General features: G+C 42.9%; 1 protein-coding gene across 13 annotated transcripts in view; it reads right to left on the bottom strand.

The window, feature by feature from the left end:
- myo6a (myosin VIa) overlaps window positions 1-24,205 on the bottom strand; it is a 67,556-nt gene that overhangs the window by 17,028 nt on the left and 26,323 nt on the right. For all 13 annotated transcript variants that reach the window (XM_029002777.1, XM_029002780.1, XM_029002781.1 and 10 more), the window contains exons 11-25: window positions 22,063-22,243; window positions 20,482-20,626; window positions 16,796-16,953; window positions 15,957-16,048; window positions 15,397-15,469; window positions 12,924-13,051; window positions 11,875-11,970; window positions 11,378-11,548; window positions 8,292-8,330; window positions 7,969-8,062; window positions 6,063-6,193; window positions 5,876-5,953; window positions 4,785-4,914; window positions 2,946-3,036; window positions 1,992-2,142 (exon numbers count right to left, since the gene is read on the bottom strand). In XM_029002777.1, the coding sequence (XP_028858610.1) occupies window positions 1,992-2,142; window positions 2,946-3,036; window positions 4,785-4,914; window positions 5,876-5,953; window positions 6,063-6,193; window positions 7,969-8,062; window positions 8,292-8,330; window positions 11,378-11,548; window positions 11,875-11,970; window positions 12,924-13,051; window positions 15,397-15,469; window positions 15,957-16,048; window positions 16,796-16,953; window positions 20,482-20,626; window positions 22,063-22,243 (1,758 nt within the window). The remainder of the gene's footprint in view (window positions 1-1,991; window positions 2,143-2,945; window positions 3,037-4,784; window positions 4,915-5,875; window positions 5,954-6,062; window positions 6,194-7,968; window positions 8,063-8,291; window positions 8,331-11,377; window positions 11,549-11,874; window positions 11,971-12,923; window positions 13,052-15,396; window positions 15,470-15,956; window positions 16,049-16,795; window positions 16,954-20,481; window positions 20,627-22,062; window positions 22,244-24,205) is intronic.

Here is a 24,205-nt window from a genome sequence, read left to right as displayed (position 1 = left end):
GATTGACAGGCTTAGAAAGGGCAGAGAGGAGTAATTTATCAAGCACTTCCTTCATTAAAGGGAAGTGTCTGGGTACTCTGATTTTTATTGTCTTCTGGGGGTAAGAGGAGCTTGACCTCATATACATGCTGTTCTCTGCAGAGCGAAAGTGAAGAAACCTGATCTAAGGAACAAATTGGACCGTGACACCCAACCAAATAATCGAACTGAATCCAATCGCATTGCTCCCTCGAGACAGTGGTTCCTAATCCTGTTAAGGGAGGACTTTCTGCGTCAATCAAGTTCAGATTAATATTAATAAGTTTATAATGAAGTTACAAGGAGAACAAGAAGACCCCCATCGTAAAACTGGCAACCACTGCAAATGATTAGAACAATGATTTGAAAGAAATAATTGGTCCTTCACCATCAACTCGGTAGAAGTACAGTTGGATGGGACAAATAAATAAACAACAGTCCTGCAATAGGTGAGAAAAATTAAGGTGGACATATGACATTATCATGTGTCAATGCTATCATGTGTCAAGATATTAGTAGCTTTATTTGAATTATCTGGTTTGCAGAAAACAAATAAAAATCTAATATTTCAAGAAAGCGACTACCATTAACAGCATTGGGTTTCTCGGTCAGCTCGATTCCTGTTCCCGTTGTTACGCGTGTCTTTGAAGGGCACTACAATATACAATTAGGGGAGGCCCCAGTCTTGCAATACGTGAGCAAAATTAAGGTGGACAGATGACATTACCATGTATCATGGTGAAGATATTAGTAGATTTATTTGAATTATCTGATTTGCAGAACAAAAGAGAGAAAAAAAATCTATATTTCAAGGTATCAAGGTATCAGCTTATCAGAAGAATTGGAAGGATTTTCTTCATCATAAATGTTTTGCACAGCTTACAGTAGTTTGCAGACCTTATGTTATATCACTAGTGAAGACACAAATTTGACGGGTCCTTAAGAATCCGTTAACGAAGACGAATGATTGTAGTGTAAGTAGATAATCAGCAGCTCTCAGAGACCCCGGGAAATCGCCTGGTGTACCTGCCAGGTCCCAGATCAGCTGAGCACTTCTCCAACTCCTGATTAACCAAGGAAGCGGCTGTGCTGGTCTCTTGCTGCGCACCATCATGAAATAAACACAACATCTGCCAGCTGTGGTTCTTTCAGCGAGCCACAGTTTCAAGACGCGGTCAAACGCGAAAACAGATGCGGCGTTGATTATTATGCGACCGCACACCATCCCGGGATGCGCTGATAGACATCGGGATGTCGTATTAACAGCATCGGGTTTCTCTGGCAGCACGATTCCTCCTACTGTTGTTACCAGTGTCGTTGAAGGGCACTACAATATGCGGTTAGATGAGGTCCCAGGTTGCTTTGGGGGGAACCCAATCCAAATCCATTATTCTTGGTCCGAGAAACTTACAGGGCAGACCAGAGCCCTTCAGACTGGGAGCCAAATATGGTTTGGCAGCACGTTTCCCACACTCCTATTCGGCCTAATCCCAAATGCTGGGCACAGACTCATAAAATGGGAGACGGGACGGAAAAAATTGGTACAACATTTACGCACAAACAGGACCATCCCCGGCCCAAGTCCTCACGAGAACAGATGGCGGCCGTGCTGGGTGGCCACGTGGACGCTCTCCGAAGAAATAAGTTCTCTGTGATTACAGCGACGGGCCGCAGGAGAGGAGGCGGTGGAAGCGGGGGGGGGGGGGGTGGGGGGGGGGGGGGGGTGGGGGGGGGTGGTAACTGCAAGCTGGGGAAGCTCTCATCCCCGAGGTACACTTTCCAAACACAGGCCACTGTAATTACCTCCCATCCGGGCCGGATCACCAGGTTCCACTTTAATGCCGTAGCACTTTGCGCTGGCTTAACTCCACTGTCTGCAGGAGCAGGTCGTGACCGAGCTATTGTGCTTTTTTTTTTTTTTTTTTTTTTTTTGTGCAGCCAGCAAAACAGATACACAACAGACAAACACACACCTTGATTTTGAGCACAAACGTTTCGACAGAGGTGTTCAGCTCCTGGATCTGTTTGCTCATTTCCTGCTTGCCTTCCTTCAGGCCGGCCACCGCTTCGTTGAACGTGTCCATCCTCTTCTTCAGGCCCCGTGCCTTTACCAGTGCGTCCACCCTGCCACACACACCCGCCCACCCACAATATCAATACATGTATATGCACACTACAGGATACTTCTGCAAACACTACAAGTACTAAAATGTTACAGGCTTAAAACATTATTTAACTCTTGAATTTATTTATGTGTTTAGCACATTAAAGTTCACTTGAAATAAGCCGGGAGGGTTTTGACATTTTTTCCCCCAAACATAGCTGGAAAGGATGCCGTGAAACTGTAAATGTGCTGTGAGGGTGTGGCAGAGGGTGCTAATTTGGGATTAACCTTATTAATGTTCCTTAAACATTTTGAAACAGATGTGTCTATTTTAATCCAAGAGTTCGAACTTCTGGAGTGTAATTCATATATCACTGTAGAGGATTATATTGATATGTTGGTACGATATCGAAAAATAATTAAAATCTCAAATCAGTTTGAGTTTAAAAAAAAAAAAAAAAAAAAAAAAAAAAAACAGTATTGCATGAATACATTATTCATAATAATGATACAACTGCAAAGAACATTAATCCTAAACTGAGATTTAAGAGCAGCAAAGACCCCTTAGAGGTTGCCAGGTCAGTTGGAAATACCCTCATATCACTGAGGTCAGTATGACCGCTGTGACAGAAGTGTTCCCCCAGGGCACGACTGTGCTAAAGTGTGAGATGCACTTCATCACAATCAGGCCATGAGACTGATAACGGCAGGAAGGATGTGATGTAGCCCCCTGCCTGTGCTGTGATGAATGTGCGAGATGCTAAGTAAGCAGTGCGGGCTGCTGGGCCGTGAAAGTGCCCCCCTGTTACGGGCAGGCGCCCACCGTGGCTTGTGCTTCCTCTTGCAGAGCCACATGCGCACCGTCTTCTGCATCTTAACACAGGCGCTGGCCCTGTACAGCATCTTGTTCTTCACTGTAGTATAGGGAGAAAAAAAAGAAAAGAAAGAAAAAGCGAGAAAAGAAAATGTTACAGCGAACAGAAAGACATTTATAAATGAATCTTAAGCCCTTTTTATGCCTTGCGTAAGTTTTTAACTAAAGGTTATAACCGTCTCTATTACCATCCAACCAAACAACATACTGTTTTCTTTAATAAAATAAATATTGAATAATAAATATAAAATTAAATAAATTGTCAATGATACATTTCTGGAAAAATAAGCCAAAAAAGAAGCAGTCTACAAAAGCATTAAATATAACAAATATCAGAAAATCCCATAGAGTAAATAAAGAAATAAATGTGTTATACCTTGATTATAACAATGTTATAATCAAGCTATACAGCCTTAATATGACAGAAAAGGCAAAATACTAAAATCATAAAGACCATACTTTACCTTTTTAGAACCGTTTTAGCAATTAAATGGAGACATAATGTGAAATGTCTCACTATTATTTCCTACGGACGAATACGATAGGTAGTGGAATGAGATTTGTCATAGAAATGGGACATCTACTCCCTCTCCCCAACAGGTAATAGATGGAACAGGAAGCCACCGTGACGGCCCACTCCTCCCGACTTGTACTATGAAAACACTGCATTCACATCATTTAATGGATTACAAAATACAATCCCTGCAGAATGAAAAGGCTTAGAAAACTCTCCTTGCAAAGCACCCTCCAAAATAAAGAGGTGTAGGGTAGGCTGGAGAATTGCTACAAGCAATGCACCTATAATCGAGCTGAAATTACACCCCTCAGTTCTTGGGAGATATTACATGTATGCGAGAGTCCAATTACAGATAAATCAGAAGGGGGAAAAAAAACAATTACAAAGTTCATTAAAAGTGGGGCTGAATGGCAAAATTGCTAAAGAATTCCATTTAAAATTCAATTGAATTGGAAATACTCATTAAGATGGCTCAAACAACCAGAAACATCATGAGCAGCCTGGCAAGTTTCCAGCAACCGCACTTCTGCATTTCAGGAGGAGAAAACTACTTGATCCTGAACATATGATATCATAATGCCAATCCTTCAAGCATTGGTCTTTGTTAATAGTGCTCTAAAACAATGATTTTCTGCAAAATAATTATACACTGAATATTAGTATACATGTCATATGTACACACGTGTGAGGTTTATGAAGTGTTACAGAAGACGTGAGTGGAATGTTCACTAAGGTCATGTCAAGTAAGTTGTGACTTTAATGGTGATTTTAAAATCACCAGCCTTGAGTACTGATATACACATCTCATGCACCACACTACTTCCAAATTCTGGAAGGCTTAACACCCTCCTGTCAGTGTCAATCCTGCAAGGCAGCACAGGAAATATTGCCAATATGTGACCATTTCTGTCGGCAGTCGTACACAAATGCATACAAAACTGAGAAATCAGTTTTCAACTGCTGCAAACATGGACACCTGTTCTCAACCAGCAGTTCTCTTTCATTGACTAGTTTGACGTGAGCAAGTCGTTTAAGGTCTTACAGTTTAAGGTCTGCAAACATTTTTTAATTGGACAAAAAATACCTGCACATTAGAATTGGACCTTTCCCGAGTTCGCATTTAAATAAAACAACATTTACACCAAATCCTACAATATCCCATGGGCATCTGAGTGACCTGCATTTTATTCTTATTTTTAAGGTTGTGGTACGATCATTTTTGGCTTCACACACACTAGTTTGGTGTGGCGGGCGGGTTGTCAGGAACGTACATTTGATGACGGACAGTGCACACCATTGGACCTTCTTCCACCGACTGCAGATGAGCCACTTGTTGACTCGTTTTATCAGCTCGGCCAGGTGATCCGGGTCCGACTTCATGATCTGATCAAACTCTGCAAACTGGAGGGTCATGGGATGCCCAGAAAGGAGGAGAACAAGAGAGAAAAGTAAATAAATGGTCATTTCACCAGGTTAATGTGTGTTTGACTTTCTGTGCCTTGGATTATTGGATTCACTCGGGCTGCCAGGGTTGAGTCAGGAAAGAGTAAAACAAAAAAAAAAAAAAATCCATGCCTGATGTAGGGAGGACACAATAAAAATGCCACAATCCCTCTGGGACATTTATTTACATGATTCATTAACAGCGTGTAAAGAGCGAATTCGTCCCCCTTAAAGACCTGGGTCTCTTGAGAACACACTCTGCCACCTTCTAGCAGGCGTCCTCAGCACTGCCTTAACACAGATAAATTATTCATTTTATCAAAAATGAAACCCCCATCTGCAGGACTCCTCCATTTCCACATGGCCGCTTTGGCCGTTCACCGATTTTCTTCTTCAGATCTTCTCCCTTCTGCCTCAAACCTCAAACACAATCCAATTTTTTCAAGCCTCACAGAGCAGCTTAAGTAAATTAATAATCAACCGGCCTTCGGTCAATCTTTATCTATGTGGCATCTTTTGTGCAAATCACAATGAGGTGCTCAACGATGAAAAAAGGAAAAAACAAACGTAACTGAAAACGAATTAAATGTCAGAAATAAATTTAATTTAGGCCGGTTAGCTAAGCTGGTTAGAGCGTGGTGCTAATAATGCAGAGGTTGCAGGTTCGACCCCAGTACTTGCTACGATTCTTTTGGGGTTGTGGTGGCCTAGCGGTTAAGGAAGCGGCCCAGTCATCCGAAGGTTGCCGGTTCGAATCATGGCTGCCCACTGTTCGCCAAGGGTGATGGTTAAAAGCAGTGGACACATTTCGTTGTGTCACCATGTGCTGTGCTGTGTATCACAGTTCACTTTAAATTTCTATTTTTTTTAAAACAGAGAGATTTACAGACAGACAGATAGACATTATAAAAGCGATCACCTTTCCAGGTCTGAAGAACACTCTGGTCAGTCCGAATTTGTAGTCAACAGCGTTGAGGCCGAGGGCTTTGAACAGGGCCTGACAGAAAAATAGGTACAGCACTCAGAACACCTGAACCAAGGATGAACCTTCTGTATAAGTGACTGCAGACGTGCCCGACGCAGCAGCTAAGGCGCTTTCGACTGACCTTGCAGAAGAGGCGCGGGTCCAGGCGGGTGAGTTTGGCTGGCATGTACTGTTTGTACATGTTGTAGAGCTCGTGGAAGGGGGCGCGTGAAGGGAAGCCCCCCTGCATCAGGTCCAGGACGGACACCATCCCTGAGGATCGGCACATCAGACAGTAGAAGGACTTTAATCATTCACTCGCCCACTTATGTCACCTAGTACTTTACTCAAAAACCCAAATTAAAGTCAAGGCTGCACAGAGTACAAAAAAAAGATGCATTTAAAAGAATAAAACTCTGCACCTCCCAAAAGAACATGTGTCAAGAAACGAAGCTTCCAATTATATAAATTATTATATTAGATGGAGCAAACACCTAGAGCGCCATCACCGAGGTTATTGAGGAAACAAGTGTCCATTTCAATATGCAAATTGGACAAGAGAGTGAGAAATGAGCTTTCAAGTCGTGTCTGTGTTGGAGGAGGAAAAATAAAAATGACATGGCGTGATGAAGCACCCCCGTCCGTGCCTTCCAGGCGGGATACTCGCAGCTCATCAATCTAAGACGCGGGCGGCGAGGGTAGTGACCAGAGACTTAATGAACAGGGTGGGTGTGAGGGTGCGAGAAAAGGAAGGGGATAAAGGGGGACAGTAGAGTGGAGAAGAGTGGGCAGACCCCCTGAACCTGCTCTGTTTCTCAATGGCGGCAGGGCTGGGTGATTTATTGGAAGGAACTTCATCACTGTGAGATGAATATTGATAGAACCATGATAATATTTTTATAGATTGAATCCACTCCACTGCGTTCACTTTGGCATCAATTACATCCGTTAAAATGTTTTTTTTCATAGGTACTTCCATCAGATGTTCCTGAATTTCCATACATTCATCAATCAAGTATAAATACATGACAGCCATTTATAATGTGATGACTATTAATGCAAATTTCTATGTGTCTCGGTATCATGTATATCTCATTTACAACAGTGTCATATATGTCTATTTTTTATACATTTTTTGTGTACTTCAGCATTCTTGGTTACCTAGAAATCTCATTTCATCCAACCTCGTATTCATAATTTTTTAAAAGATGACTTCAGGGCCATGTAAAATAAAAAACTGTATGTATGAACGTGAAAAAATGAAACGTTTCTCCTGAGAAAACGTGACCCCCAGGCTGATTTGAATGTGCTGAAAGCATAAGAAAGTAGTCAATGAACATGCAAAATAAATCAAGGGGAATGTACATCATGCATACACCCTTCTGCTCTGTTAGTTAACTGCGATAGTGGGGAAAAATAAAAACTGTCAAGAGTAAAACAGCCAATATGGAACTGCCGGTGGATGCATGGATACACAAATGCAGAAATGTACATGTCTGCACATGTGCGTGTCAGATGTTGAATGGTGAAGCTCTGTTTTGCAGAGGATGCACTACACCAGAAACTACATGCTGTGTATGCCTTTACTTCCTCATTCCGCTTCTGCCCAGACTAGACCTTAGAGGCGGTGTTGGTTTGGAATTGCATTTTCAAATCTTCATTAACAGAAGATTGATTAATTATTTAATCTCTACTCAACAAGATCAGCCTCAAGATCTCAAACCACAGAGCTACACAAACCCTAGATCACAGCTCATTAATTCAGTCAAAAACAAATATATAATTTTACACGTGTTTAAATAAATGTATAAAAGATAACACTTATAATTACAATTCTAATAACAAATTAACTGATGCTTTAATTGAAATTAAACACATTTGAGCCATCAATAGTGGGTAAGCGCTTGCTTTTAATTGGTGGTTCAAAGGGATAAAATCGTGCTAACTTTATTAATGCACTTTTGTGGTCTGTGCTTTCAATAATCAGCAGAACTGAGCTTTATTTGACGTTGACAGAAGAGGGGAGTGTGTTGCGGTGAACAACACACCTGAGCACTGCAGCTGGGACAAGATCTGCGCTCCTTCAAACTGGTGGCTGACCATCTTCAGATTGGGCTTCACGCAGCGGATGAAGCTGGAACCCTGTGGGGCGGCAGTGGAAAGACATGCCCTGTTCAATCTGATTAACACTCATTTATTTCATTTACCTTTCAAGCTTTATATCAATTACAGATAGGGGCGTCTGCGCACGGAGATAAATGACAAATCTCTCCCCAGAGGACCGTCTCACTCAGCAACATTATAATAAGAGGCGTGCTTCCAGGGGGCGTTAATCGACTGCTCACACTGCCCTGTGGCGGGGAATACTCACTGTGCTGCGAAGCTTGTCCAGCAAGAGGTTCAGCTGGGTCTGTGGGACAATAAATAAATAAATAAATCTCAGTTTCACACCAACCTGCCAGTGGGACCGGCAGCCATCACATCCGCACACGCTGGTTAAAAAGAGCTCATCCTGGCCAAAACACACCGAGCACCAGGCCAAACGCTCCAAAAACGAACAGATGTTAGAATGTGACTGGTGGCCAGGCCACGTAAAAAAAAAAAAGAAGATGCAAACTCCACAAATTGCAACCAGGACGCCGACTGAGACGGCCGTGCAAAAACGATGCAGGAGACGGCGTGCATTGTGGGATAACAAGGACAGACAACCGCTTTTAGGCCACCCAGTGCCTCCAGGGAAAAGGGCCACATGGTTGCCATGGCGGAGCGCGAATGCCAGCAGCAGGTCGGTGCCAGCGGCGCATTAATATTCATCCCGCTGCGCGGCTTCTCGTGAACTAGGTGTTTGGCTTCCGTTGCCGACAAAATATGGAGCGGCGCGCCTGAGCCAAGGTCGGAAAAAGCTGTGGCAGTTAAAAAAAAGGGATGTAAAAAGCGGAACTGAGGGGAAAAAAAAAAGAGGAAATTTTGCTTTTTGCTGGAACAAATGATGTCATCAGGCCAAAAAACACAAATGATCCTATTCATCACCACCCGGTCAAATTAGTAAACAAACCATTTGTGGGTTTTTATTATCTGAAATTGTGTTTACAAGGATACAAAAATACTGGCCGTTTCTTCTACCAGGCCATCACACTGCATCCTCAACAAACCTGTCGCCATTATTTTTTTTGCACAATGTGTGCGCTGTTCATATTTCTGAAAGTGAAAGTGAAGTGATTGTCATTGTGAAACACGAAATGTGTCCTCTGCTTTCAACCATCACACAGCCATGACAGAGGCCCGGGGAGCAGTGTGTGGGGACGGTGCTTTGCTCAGTGGCACCTTGGCGGCAACCTTCTGATTACGGGGCCGCTTCCTTAACCGCTAGGCCACATGTACTGGTAAAAAGCTTTTTATTTGTATTGTACATTATTCCTTTTCTAATATCACTGACTTTATCAAATATATTTCCAGAATTTGTGGTTAAACATTGTCATTATAGCAAAATGTTTCTCAATAGTAAAAGAAGACGTTGTTGATAGAGGTTTTTGATTCTCCTGTAGGGCTTGAATGCTTTAGATTGCTCAGAATTAAGATTGCTCAGATGCTAGTTCATTATACATTCCTGTTTTTTCTACAGTCATGTACCAGTCAATAAGTGTCAAGTGACCTTGAGATTCTTTAAAATTTACTGTGCATGTTCATATGGGAATTTAAAGACTGCTGCATGAAAGTAAAAAAAAGATAAGCTGTAGAACATCTTTACAGATTCCAGGTCACTAGACAAATGTGTGACACAGACCATGTCAGCTCCGTTGTGCAAAAGGTCAGGTTTGCACAGCAGTCAGTAACCTCACATCATCTCTGTTTTGAACGTTCCCACAGCATGCTGGGAGAAAACGGATCATCGAACTTGAACTCGAGAAATCTGTGAAGTTCATTAATGCAAAAGTAATCGAACCAAATACTTCCATCAAAAAAGTACATTTTACAAATAACTTTACATACTACATACTAACATGCTAAGCTGCAACATTATTTGCACTGAAACATATTGTATTAAATTATTACAAGTGCAAAACAGAAGCATTTTTCATAAATATCCATCCACCCATTTTCTAAACCTAATTATGCAGCTCAGGGCTGTGGGGAGCTGGAGACATTCCCAGAATAGCATGGCCAAGGATGGAAGAACCAACAAACCGGACATCAGTCAGCAAGCATGCAGGGTGGACTATGATGCACAGTTAGCTGTACACTAATTATGACATCAAATTTTAAAGTTACGGCAATCAAGTTGAGTGCTTTAAAAATGACAAACAAATGTGAAAAAATTATAGGAATCAGCACCATCTCTTAATATATGTATGGAATGGGTGCCTGGGCTGGGAAGGGTTAACTGTAGCATCAGAAGAATTCGTTGATTGTATGGAGAACGGTGACGGAATAAGGCTTGATGATTGATCCCTTCATTTCAATTACAATGTTAGCTTGGTTATTTTATTGTGTCCCCTTGTTGCAATGTCACAAATATATATTTACTTTTATTCATTTTCAGTTGCAAAGCTGCATTTAAATACTGTTAAAAATGTTTAGTAAAGACCAGATATTTTAAACATCAATGAGACATCGGTTTTAATAATTGTGATTATTGTTTTTGCCAAATTGAGCAATCCCAGAATAAAAGCTGATGTGCTTTCTTACTTGGCCACTTTAAAACCAAGAAAAAGGATGCAGAAAGGTGAAAATCTCTATTGCATTTCTGATATTCGTTCTTCCACTCAGCGACCGCACAGCATCAATGGAGGGGGCGGGTGGTGCCAGAAAGTGGTTACGGTAGAAAGCAGAGGAGTTAGCTGCATGAGATTTTGTGCAGATGCACGCAGACACACACACACACACACACGTTACCTTATCATCTCTGGCCAGCTATCATTCACCAAAACAGGCCGTTTTCTTTATTATTTTTAAGGCCTTTATCAGATTCCGCTGTTTTTCCGTCTCTGTGTGCTACCCTTCCTGGGCTCACTTTCATCCAGCTAAATATCACGGCTTTCACGAGGGTAAGGACGGATGAACAAACACCAGGGAGGAGGAAGGAGGGAGACTGGGGAGGGGTCGGGAGACAGCAGGAGAGAGGGAAGCATTAGCGCACACACACAGGGAAATTGGAAAAAACAGGAGTGCAGACTCATTGGCTTCGGTTTTTATCTCGTACCCAGCCGCCTTCATCGGGCGGCATGTTCGACTTGACTGGGAAGGGCGGGCACGTAGTCACCATTTCATGGTGCACACAGAGTCTCTCAAAGTACACGATATTTGTACTTTTATGTACGCTGCTATTTTTTATTATTTTGCATCTTGTGCTTGGCGGTTACAACCTTGGCATTAAACATTTGTAACATTTCTGGTGACTTTACAGTCAGTGGCGTGTTCCTGATGGGAAAAAGTAGCGTGGATGAAAGGAGCAACAACCTTGAATTTGTTCCCCACGCTGATGAAGCTCAGCTTGCCGGCCTTCTGCTTGGAGTCCTTGGAATTGTTGGAGTTTTCAAAGAGCTCCCGCACGAAGCGGTCCTTGGACTCGCTCACTAGGGCCTCCAGAGACATGTGCAGGGCGTCGTTGTTCTTCTCCACGAACTTGGTCTGAGACAGACAGAGACAGAGAAAGAGAAAGACAGCTGCCTTGAGGAGCAAGTCTCCCTGAGAAATAATTCAGACTCTTGACTTATCGCTGCATTAACTTTAGATTAACTTTTAAAGCCACGTATTGTACATTCAAGCTTTTGAAAAGAATGGCAGATGTCTGGGGCCTCCAGGGAAAGAGAAGAGAAAGAGTATGAAGAAATCTGCAATAGAAGAACACCCTCATGATGCTGAGAGAATGGTGACAGGGTTGGAATGGCCACTCTCACAATGTACCATTCACCCGGCCATTCAGTGTGGGGATTATCAATACATCAGTTCCCTACCGTCTCGTAGCAGACGGCCCCGGCAAAGTGCCTGATGATGAAGCCCTCATCATCCCGCACATTCCTGTGCACGGCCAGCTTGGACTTCCTGGGTACCTGAGAGACACAGGAGACTTTTGTCAATAAAGTCAATAAAAAAATATATATATGTACCTGCTGCGTGGCACTAAATGAAAAACTTGGAAGATCAATATATTCATGAGCTCCAGAGTGAAAACTGATATTTTAGAGCATGTCTAGGTGATTTCATTCCAGTGAATAGTGTGAAGGAATATAAAAACTTGAACTAAATCAATGGCAAATGCAAAATTTTGTCTTTTTTATGGTTTCATTACAAATTAAAGAACAAATTAAAGTTACAACACCAAACACTTATTTCCATTGGTGCGCCTTAGTAAAATTAAAAGTTATAGTGCCAAAGATGTTCCTGTAATTTTTCAAGTTTTATTTAAAGAAAAAAGAAAAAATCCTTGAACACTCTACACACTCTTTTCTTATTATTCAGAGACCACATTTGATTAATGCAGGGGCTGCAGGGTATAAAAGCATGGAATGGATTCACCTCGAGGAGGTGTTAATGCTCAAACTCTGTAAAGAGTGTAAGGAGAGCCTTGTATGTCAGAAGACCTGGTTAAAAGCCCAGTACAAGTTGGGTTTAAATAAATGATACAAATCACAAGATAATTAAGGGTACTAATTAAAGAGGTATGACTATAATATGGCACTGAAGGCTGAAGTTTACGGTTCAGGCCTTTAGCACACTCAGGCTTTTAGTTGCAATTAGAGCTTTCTATAATGGATGTTTAAAACTATGACAACTATGACACAATTGTGGCAAATGGGAATGATTTCTTTAAATAAAACAGCAGAATCTGACCGTAAATAAAATGAAAATTAAATTGAAAAAAGGGACTGATTTGTCCAAAAATGCTGTAAACTGTCAATCACATGTTACTGTGTGCATTTAAATCGCTTCACTCTATGGGCACTCTATCGCCTCCATGAGGATAAGGGTGCTGTTTGTATAAAAATGGCACATATGGGCTTACAGTGAGACGGAAGTGGTCCTTGTGCTTGCTGTGAACCATTTCGGCAAAGTGCTGGTCACTGGGTTGTGGGAGACGATTCTCTTCGTCCAAAATATCGAGTATGCCCACCAGTTTGGCTTCCACCAGATCTAGACACACATACACACACCGTCGAGAAGCTTATTATAATATTCCACACACCCCAAGGCCATATCCATAACATCCATTTGCGAGAACATTTCATTAGGGCTATGGGCAGCAGACTGTGTAAGGTATCTAATTATGAGCAGGGAAATTGTCTTTGCGAAGAGAGAGCCGAACGGTCACTGAGAAAATGGTGATAAAGTAATGAGCGCAGAATATGGCAGGACAGGTTGCCCTTGAACTGGACAAGAGTGCAATGTGTCTGGAACTGTATGGAGAAGAAAACAGTGAGAACGGAACCTGAATTTAGGACACTGCACAAAAGATAACATTCAGAGCAAGTGTGAAGTTGTCTATAAATGGATGACATACTAAAGTTTTGTCTTGTTGAGTCAGTGGTCAGGAACAGTCGCGCAAGTAAGTTTGACAGACGGACAAAGTTTGAGGGATGTTTGTCGAGCGATGCACCAATTCGCCTGATTGGATGACAGGATGCCCGGCGCCCGTTGCTTCTCGGCCTGCTGACAGATGCCTTATTACTAGAGAACACACTTCAGACAGGCAGCGAGCTCAAGGCCATTCCGAGTTGGCTGTTGAGATATTAAAAAAAAATAAAAAATTCTCTCGTCCTTCAGAGAAGATGTCAAAAGGGGTTGTCAGATAAGTACAGCATCCGCAGGGAAGCACATTTCTTCATCAACAAGAAACAGTGGACCATGCTTGCTTTGTTACAGCATTTTACCAGTCCAACAAATTACATCTGTAACCAAAAAAAAAAAATGTTCACTACTCCTGTAAACAGGTATGAACTGTAGCTGTCCACATCCCGATTCTTGACTATGCAAGTTGAACAAGCAGGGTGCATGCCCCTCAATCCCATTTTGGAGACTCTGAGATTATTGTTAATATTCACAGCTATTCTTGAAATCCGGTGTAGTACAGTTAATGTCCTCGACTCGGTGTTGGACTGATGTTATTGACAGGGGACAAGTCAATAATAAATCACATTTATGTCAGGAATAAAACTGTCTCCTGTGTAAATTAGTTAAATAGGCTCAAAGAGATATTTTCAGAGGTGGAGAGGTTCAGAGAGATATTTTCAAGTCATTTAAGAACATTTTTGTTCCCTGTATATTCATTTCATTTTCATCTTTCATCTTTCATTCACAAAAAAAAGTTTCTAATACATAAATTGTACAGTTTGCTTCCTTTGAATCAAGCAATTAAATAATTTAAGTGACTGAGTTGTTACCACAGATATACCAGACTTCAGAAGCTCGCATGTGAGCTCCTCTTAGGGATGATATTTTTTGACACATTGCATGCATCCAAAATAGGTTGGAAAGGTTTTTGAGTTCTAACATAAAATTTCTGTCTGTAGGAAAAATGACAGGTCAGCAAATGTGATTGGCATGATTGACAAATAACATTGAAATGGTTTTAAATAATAAGTTCCACTTCACTCATTTTGGTTAGCGTAGTCTGGAGATGTACTGAATTTCATGACATTTGAAAATGGTGGAAAGTTTGTGCAGGTAAAAATGAGGAATGAGCGAGTGCATTAGATTTGGAAGCTTCCAAGGAACATTTGACACAGAAATGTAAATGTGCATATTGTAACACCTGTAGGCAAAAATGTCACATTTCATTGGGACCCTTTTATTTCCAGTCCTCTGCACGATTCAGCCTGTAGTACCACATTTAGGTAGGTAGGTAACCCCCCAAAAATAAAATTTCCAGGAATTTTTGCAGCCATAGGCATACGTTCGACAGCCACATGACCTTCTGGCCCTAATTTTAAACCAGCCGATTTAGAAGCTTTTGGAAATATTGAAAGGGACCTCAGCAGACTGAAGAATGAATCTCAGGACACAGATAACATAAAAAAATACAACACTGACAATTTAGCAGCCCACAAGGAGAGTTCAGGAACACACAGATATAGAGGAAATCATCAACAGACAGGCTGGGCCGCTGTTAAGAATTCATGGATTCAACTGCAGCAGAGCAGTTTGTTCCTGACCTCTCCTCTGGGGATGCTAATCTTCACTTTTTTCCTCCTCCTACTCATAAAACGAGGCAAACGCTGACTCTTATCTGCTTATAGAGCAAAACTGAGACAGCATTCCTGACTGTTATAACTATTACTAGATAAAATCATGTGTTTGAGGAAGAAACTACAAACCAGTCAACCACAAAGTTGTAGGTTCGAACTCAACTTGCTACCTATGTGTTGCTATGTAAGTCATCAGTCTATTTACACATAAGTTGTGCATTATGCGATTGTGAGATAATGTTGATAACTTGATTGGTATGTAGGGTATGGGACCCCTACATCCAAGATACACACCAATACAGTCCTGGTTGTCGACGTAGTGGACCTCATTCACGCCAAGCCCTTCTTTCTGGTACAGCTCTTGTTCCTGAAAATGGCAAAAATTGAATCGCATTTGTTTATAAGAACGGAAGACAGACAAGATATTGAAAGAACTCTTGCTGACCCCTACTAAGCATTTTTGGAAGACGCTACATCAAAAATGTATTTACCTAAAATGGCAGAAGTTTGAAAGAAAGGCATTTAGTTTTGCAATTGACTGCGTCTTAAGCAAGGCCTCGGGAGCTCGACTGAGGTTAACTGCTTTCTAGACCTGCAGCAGACGGCCACAAAAATGCTCTGCTTTGGTTCACACGAGTTTTTGTTTGCTTTCAGACAGCACTTCCTGAGGATTTTGTCCATCTTTCTGGTGGAATTCCTTTCTATAGCGGGATGCTGAGGCTCACTCTCAGATGCCCCATTACAACCATGCACATCCCGACCAATGGAAACCTTCCCCAAAGCCTCAAAGTGAGAGCAAAAAAGTGAGAGAACGAAGAGAGAAAGGGGTCAGGCCCTCCATTCACAGCCCTCACCTCTTTCAGGATGCGTTCGTTGAAGAACTGCTGCAGCTTCTCATTGCAGTAGTTGATGCAGAACTGCTCAAAACTGTTGTGCTCAAAGTACTCTGGGAAGCACAGAGAGAGCATTGGAGGTCAAGAAATGTTTTTTTTAACCTTACTTTTCAAAAATCCTTTTAACGGCAATATGGAAGACAACCTGATGACCCAGCCCAAACAAAAAACCTACAGCTTCATGCTGAGGAAGCCACCATGTGTTTCTCAGGTAGAAGTTATCAGTTAGCTAGCTAGCACAACGGTTAACTAGCTTGTTAAGTGTTGTACTTAACCAGAGCATTGCAAATAATAGCTAAAGTGTAGAGCTACATTTGAATAATTAAACCACTTCAAGGCACACTTCTTTCATTTAGCCTTTGAATATGTTATTCGGTAATTAATTTGATTGAACTATACTGAACTCTTCTGCCATGTAGCATACATATTAGCAAAACTCGCAAAATTAACATTTTTAAATCTACATAACGCATGGCCACAGTGTGAAGTTAGAAATGGAGATATGCATTTAGACATTAAGATTTTAATGTAAGACATTATTTAGCTGTTTCTTATTTTAAAAACAATTTGTAAGAACTACAATTGTACAACTTGGACTAACTGCACATTTAAAAAATATCAGGATCATTTACACTAAAAGAGAAATATACAGACAGAAGAGCAGATGTTTAAGTCATTCAGTTTAGTGAACACTAGTGAATCTGACACTCACAATCATGGCCAATGTTCTGCATGTAATAAAGCGGCTCAAAATTTTCCCCTAGAAGAGGAAGTCATTGTGAAATGTGGGTTGATCTCACCGAAGCCGGCGATATCTAGCACACCGATGAACGTGGCGGACGCGTCGAAGGGGAAGCACTGGTTGACGCGGGTGACCACATGGTCGAACAGGCAGCTGTAGATGGCCTTGGCCAGGGCGTCGCGGGCGTTGTTCGCCTGCTCCACTTTCAGCGGCACCCTGGGGACCATGAGCACAGCACATGTCAACGGCAGACAAGTGCGGAAAAAAACAGAAAAGAACCCCAACCATGCTGGTCTTGACCAGACAAATATACAACAGTTCCACTATTGATTTCATCAAATGGAAGGAGTTAGGGCGGTAATGGAGCAGGGGAGAGTGTTTCTGGCACGTCTCGGGCTCGTCTAAATTGCCTCTTACTGAAGTAGGGAAGCTCGTCCGTCTGAGCGGCGGAAAGCTCATGCGGCTCCTCGGGCAGTCAAATCAGTCGTCTCAGGGCAGAATGAGGCTGAGCTGCGCTGCCAACATTACCATCAGCCTCTCGCCTTGGGTGGGAGGTTGGGTGGGTTGAGGGGTGCGGAGCAGCACGCCCGCACCTCACTGGCATCGTTCATCACGATCACAGGGCCAGCTCCCCACTTACAATCTATATACTCCCACGCCTGGCGAGTAGTCATGAGCATATGGCACATAAACAGAGACATTAGAGTAACATACAAACTGGTGGCAAATGACAAAACTGGGGGGAGGAAGCGTAAATGACTCCAGACAGATGTACTGCGTGATAGAATTCAGCTGTTAGCTTCCATCAGGCAGTGCGGCGTGAACAGAGGGGCTGTGCGAGCCCAATTCACCTCGGCTTTGGATCGAGCGGGTGAAAGGGGAAGATGTGAGAGACTCATCAGAAAGTGTTTCATCAGAAAGACTGGCTGAGAAGTCATCTGCATTTAGATTAATGGTAATGCATGGGCAAATGGGGTCAGAAATTGGTTGAAAACACAAATGTACTGACTGCAATGCTTCTCACGTGCATTATGTAGGACATGCAGAGGAGCAATGATTAAATATTAAATATGCACAGTATGGGTGACTGTGACTGTGTGTTTCTTGCGTAAATGCTCATTGACACACAACAGCATAGACATGGATAGGTTAAACAAATAAAGCATTAATATTACATAACAGGCACACAGACATAGGCTCTCTCACACCCACACACACACACTCACATACAAACAGATTTACATACACTTAACATGCATTTACTTCCAAAAAAAAAAAACACCTCCATACAGGGTAAATGCAGACTTGAGTACGCATTCATACGTGAACACGCATCAGGATTGTGCAACGTATGTGTATACCTAAACACACTAAAACTAAAACACAAACTAAACGAAAATACAAACAGACAAAAAAATAGGTAAATTTCTCAAATTAAAATGATCTAAGGAGCTTGCAAACCTGAACTGCAAACAAAAATCTAAACAATAATGATATTCCTTGCTAAAATGGATTCCTACTTAAAATTGATTAATTACAAATTTTTATTCAATTTTTAAAACAGCAGAACTGAATGCAGAAATGGAAAAAAAAACAAAACAAAAAAAAAACAGAACTATAATCCATCTAAGAACACACACACACACACACACACACACACAGACTCTCTCTCTCTCTCTGCTGTGCTCCCCAGTCGTACTGCCAACCCAATCTCTCTGACCTAGTCCCACATGCCAAGGCACTTTCTCACACACACGAGGACATCTTTTATTCATGCCACACACACACACACACACACACACACACACACACACACACACTGCACACAGAGCTGCCTGGGGATCCTCCAGCGGAAATATTAAATTGTCATGGTTAAGTGCCCCGAATGAAAAGGCCAACTGCTCGGGCAACGAGAGGCGCAGAACTGAGGTCTCCCCAAAACCACCACCTGTTTACGGGGCGGCGGAGGTGGGCCATGTTCCTGCCGAGGGGCCGGTCAGGAGTCAGGATGCCGGCCCAACTGTGAACTCTGCGGCGAGGGAATGTTCCAAATCCATTTCCCTTGCAAACGATTTATCCGCTGCTTTTCGCTCTTACGTAAGTCATTAAATATAGAGCGCTTAGGCCGGCCTTCGTAAGTCACTTAGCCACCGCGCCCATTGTCGATTTTAATTGCTTAGAAATGTGCCGTGCGCACAGACGCAGCTTGCGATGCCCCCCTCGATGCCGGCTACTCACAGAGTAACACCATCAATCCTGTCTCTCTCTCTCTCACACACACACACACACACACACACACACACACAGAAAAGTTGCTAAATAAATCATCAAATGTTAATAAACTATTACTGATATTCTCCATTTATCATGATCGCAGGATGAGAAAAAAAAAACCTGAAGGTAAAGAAAAGAAGGGGAACGACAGGAAACCAGGTGCGTAGGAGGACTGCTAATCGCCGCTGGCGCTGTGGCATTCAGCCGGCGAGCCGCGGCCGGCTCTCGTCTGAAACAACAGGCAGCTTCGGGCCGGCTCATCCGCGTCTTAAAAGGGTGCCAGGTGAGGATCCTCTCTAAAGAGGAAGAAATGCCAGTCTGCCCTTTATCCATGGCTTTGAAGCAACGGCAGCGGTGGCGCGTTTACCCCTTCGCTTGCACCTTGTGTCTGCTTCGTTGTCTCTGCAGAACAGCCCCGTTTGGGGTCTCTATAGGTTTGCCGAATTAAACGGAGATGGGGGTGGGGATGGGATGCAGTGGCCCTCATATGATCTGACACTGGGGCTGGGTGTTGGAGCGTGCAAAAGGGGGAGTGGAGGAGAAGGGAGAGAGAGAATGTGGAGTGGGAGTTCACAACGCGTCTTTCATACATTACCCATACCCCCCAGGGACATTAACATCTACCACCTCTGTGTTTCTCCACATACCCCAAGTTTATAAGATATCTAATGAGATGAATGTTTAGCTGAAACCGTTAGAAGAGAAGTGGAATCATTTGCGTTTTTTTAAAAAGTATCCCCCACCAATAGATATTAAGCTATATAAACTAACTACTGCTTTCAGCTACTTGCCATTTTATTTTTACCTTGGACCTTTTTTATTCATTTTATATTTTAAAAGGTTATGTTTTTTACTTATATATTTAATTTTCATATGACTATTATAACCAGGTTAACTGCTGTATTACTTGTTATTACCTTTTATTTAAAGCACTTATTTGAGCATGTATGCTATATAAATATCTTCTTCCTGCACATTACCCTTCACATCATGCGGTGAGACTAATCAGGTGTGGAGGCGTGGTTGGGTGTGTGTGTGTGTGTGTGTGTGTGTGTGTGTGTGTGCGTGCGTGCGTGCAGTGATTATCAGAGTTACATAATGGCAGTAGGGTAGTCGTAAGAAGTTCAGAGCGCAGCTGTCAAAAGTTTTGGGGGTCGGCCACAAAAATCTACTTCACACAATGCCGCTCCAATCCGAACAGCTGGTGAGCAGCTGAAGCTCACATCATATATCTGTTTAAGCATCGTCCAGATTCCAAGTGGGAGAAAAAAAAAAATACATGGCACTAAACATAAGGTCGCCCCAAACTGTGACTCTGCCCCATTTTCACTAATCCGAACGGACATGTTGCTCTCATTGATCATCAGCACCTCTCTGATGAGGGGGGAGAGGTGAGGGTAGGACCATCTGCTTCAAACCCGAGCGTGAGAGGGGAGACTTCCTCCGCCACGCCACAGGCGCCCCACTCACTTGATGACCGTGCCTTTAGCGCCCCCTGCTGTGGTGAGCATGACGCGTGTGGTGAGGCTGATGCGGAGGTCCTCCTCGTCCAGACCCAGCAGCTCGGCACAGTGCTCCAGCGTCTCTCTTGACTGGTTCCTGATGTTGCAGCCGCCTGAGGGAACACCGAGATACAACATTTTTTACACCATGTGTTCCTCACTCACCTCATATGCACTTCCTTTACAAGGCTGTTCGAAAAGAAGAGAGCGTTTGTTTGAAATCACTTCGCCCGGGCATGCGAATATAAATTCTCTACAGAAAATACTGTTGTTTTGTTATTGCTATTATTACTATTATTATTATTATTACGTCCTCCATTTGCTGCGGTCGAAAGACTGGAAACTGCCCTCTACGGGAGGTAATGCTCAACATCGACAGCAACGTAAATCCCGTACAGAAGGGTAAGGGTATGGGGCTGGTGACAGATGAAACTCTAGACCCCAGCAGAATGTGATTATTGCTTTATATTCTTGAACAAACTACTGAACTACTTATCATATTTGAATCAAAAATCCCAAAGCTTAAGAAGGGTTCAGCAGTCAAAAGTAGATGAAATAGGAGGGTTAGGTCCACAGCAGTGTGAGACTTGGCTGACTTGATCATCTAAATCAGCACCTCATCATGTTGAAGAATGTGTGTTGGTGTTGTCATAGAAATAGAGTCTCAAAGTGATGTCTTATTTTCTTTCCCCGAAGCTGTAGATGGGTGACAGGCAGGGTGCCGGGAAGGGGGGCAGCGCTGATGGGGTCGACTGCTGGGGTTTGGAGTGGATGACTGTCTCTAGGTGGTTCTGAGTGAGAGAGACAGCCTATCCTTCATCATGATGCGCACAGCCACAGGGTCCGCGCTCGCGGCCAACAAGGAGGCAAGTGGCCATCGGTCAGTGTCACCATTGATCACCTGAGTCAGTTAACGGGATTTACAGCATGAACGGAGCCAGATAATGGCACAGAACAAAAACGGTTATAGGGCACTGGGTTCTGCAATTGAGTCTGGGTGGATCTATGACTTCCTTGGCAAAAGGCATGAGAACTGACCTTACAATATTTGGATGTAGAAATGATTAGCTCATGGCTTCTTTGTGAACGTCCATTCTAAAACGTTGATTCTAAACTGATTCTGGTTTTCAGAGTCATCTTCAAATATGAAAAACAACAAATTGATGTACCAAGGAAATCACATATTTGTTGTCACATGACACGTCTAAAAAAAAAAAGGCACAGTGAGCCCCACACAACATATTTCATGAGATTATTTGAGTTTGTCAACTGGAGGAGACATCTGGGGAGGACCCACGACAGCGAAAAGTCTGGATCATCCGTTACACTTAACACACCGTCTCAAAACCACTGCTCAGGCACATACAGATTGTCTGCAGGTAGGAGATGATCGACGTTTCTCTCATCTGTATCAACAAAGTCAAATTAGAAAAAAGTCCACAGCTTGAACACTTACAAAAATGCATCCAAATAATCAAATTTTTCATAGCGACCACTATTTGGCAAAGTAGTGTTGAACGATAAGTGAGTGTGTTGAAGGGCACCGTACCTGAGGTGCTGCCTGCCTCCTCGAAGTCGATGTTGCCCAGGTGCATCACGCCGGCCACCACCCGAAACATGTCCAGCTTCTCGGTGTCGTCCAGGCCGATCTTCTTCATGGCCACGCACATCCTGTTAAAGTCGCCGTGGTCGTCCAGCAGCGGGTCTTTCAGTGGCCCCGCCTTCAGGTGCTGCAGGAGAACATGGAGGAGCAAATAAAAAAAATGTATCATTCAAGTATCCCTCTCACCCACCACGGCACACAGAGGCACTCTTCTAAAAAGCCTGTAAGCCAAAAGCTATCCCACCACCATGAAAGAACACAAAAAAAAAATGTGAAACTGAAAAATGACATTGACTGAGGTCAGCTTTGGACATGTGTGTGTGTGTGTGTGTGTGTGTGTGTTGTACTGGACCCAGCATCTACAGAAATTATACAGCAATAAAACAAATCTATGCATACTACACGCCATCTGCAAACGAATAACATTAATAAAACGTTCACAGCAGCTGCACGGAGGTACTGACTGAGGCGGTACGCGAAGGAAAGACCACGCACTTCAAGAAAGGGAGGCCGAAATGGGCGGGGGGGAGAGGGGGGGGTGTCAAAGTGCAGTGATTGGAGGTGATTGCCGAGGGCAGCGGGGATCCTGGCGCGGCTGCTGACGGCTGCCTCAGCTCTCAGCGGATCCCGTTTTAGCCCCGCAGAGTCAGGAGAGGAGTTTCTGCTCGCAGTCGACAGCTCCAGCTACGCCTGCCTCCACGAGCTCCAACCGAAAGTGACTCTCACTAGACAACGCCGCAGAAGAAGTGCGTTTCAGCAGAGGCCTGACAGACACGCCGTTTTCCCATAATCAGGACCTGCGTGTCGTAAAAGCCCATGATCGGTAAATGAAGGTGGTTTATTTGGATGCGTGGGCCCTCCTCGGTCTGGCGAAAGAGGAACGCAATGGGTATTCTAGAAAAGAATTCATTTTTGTTGACACCCCTGCTGTCTAGCTTTGCCAAGGTTTTTTTTTTTTTCCCCCACTTCCTCTCATTTCATTTCCTTTCATAACAACTTTCACCCTTTCGTTTAACTCAAACGCAGACTGAAGATTCAACAGCAGACTAAATTCATTTAGAGCATTTGGCTGACTTACATAAATGCATTAAGATGTCCATCATTGTAATCCTTAATTTAGTTCATTAGGACCCAACCTAAAAATACCATTAGTGTAATAAAATAAACTTTTTTATTAGTGTGTTACTTTTTTTTTTTTTTTTTCTGTACGTAAGAGCCCTATTTAATCTATTTCATTAAAAGCTTTAGCTTTCATTTGAAAATCCTTAGTGACTGTTACTGTAAAATACTATTGTACCATTCAATATGAGACGTGAATTAGCCCTACATCACTTCACTTTCACTATATAGAAATGTCTATTCAAATGATCAGGTTAAATGATGAATAGTTTAACTCAAGATGTAGGGGGGGCATTTGTCCATACCAGCCAGGAACTGCACACTTGCTTCTGCATTTTACCGCATTTGGGGGTGGGGGTGAGACCCTCTTGTTAAAGACTTTTCCAGCGAGTGGCTGCAGCAGGATTAGCGCTGAGCCGTTTTGAACGTGTGTCTGGAGGCTTAGCATGTCTCCCGGTGTCACTTAAACCCCTGCACTGTGACAACCTGAGCCCGAGTTACGATCGTTCATGTCAAATCTCCCCCCCACACCCAAATGACAGGTCTTGACCACACAACTACCAGACTACAAAACAGATGAAGAAAGGAAACCATAGAAAGTTGTGCATGCAGGAAATGAGACAGAATCTTGCTGTATTAATTAAGCAAACAATTACAAAAAGACATAACACAGCCACCTTATTTTCCAGGGATACACAGACCGGAGGTAACCATTACAACGTGAGCAGGTGTCCACTCCAAGCTCAGAGACCCAACGAAACCCACGGACTAACATCAGTATTTTAATTACTGGATGGATACAATGGCATTTAATGAGGGGGGGTTCCAGTTCTCTAAAGTACCTAATGCCGGAAAAAGCCACGATGTGCGAATAAACACCAGGATGACGATTAATTGCATTGCAATAATCAAAAAAAAAAATTATGAAAAAAAAAATATTCCTTGCAGAAGCCAATTTCCCCGTGTTTAC

The sequence above is a fragment of the Denticeps clupeoides genome, chromosome 14, assembly GCF_900700375.1.
Source record: "Denticeps clupeoides chromosome 14, fDenClu1.1, whole genome shotgun sequence".
NCBI classification, from domain to species: domain Eukaryota; kingdom Metazoa; phylum Chordata; class Actinopteri; order Clupeiformes; family Denticipitidae; genus Denticeps; species Denticeps clupeoides.
Note: the sequence above shows the minus strand (reverse complement) of the source record. Positions and strands in the feature narration are given on the sequence as shown.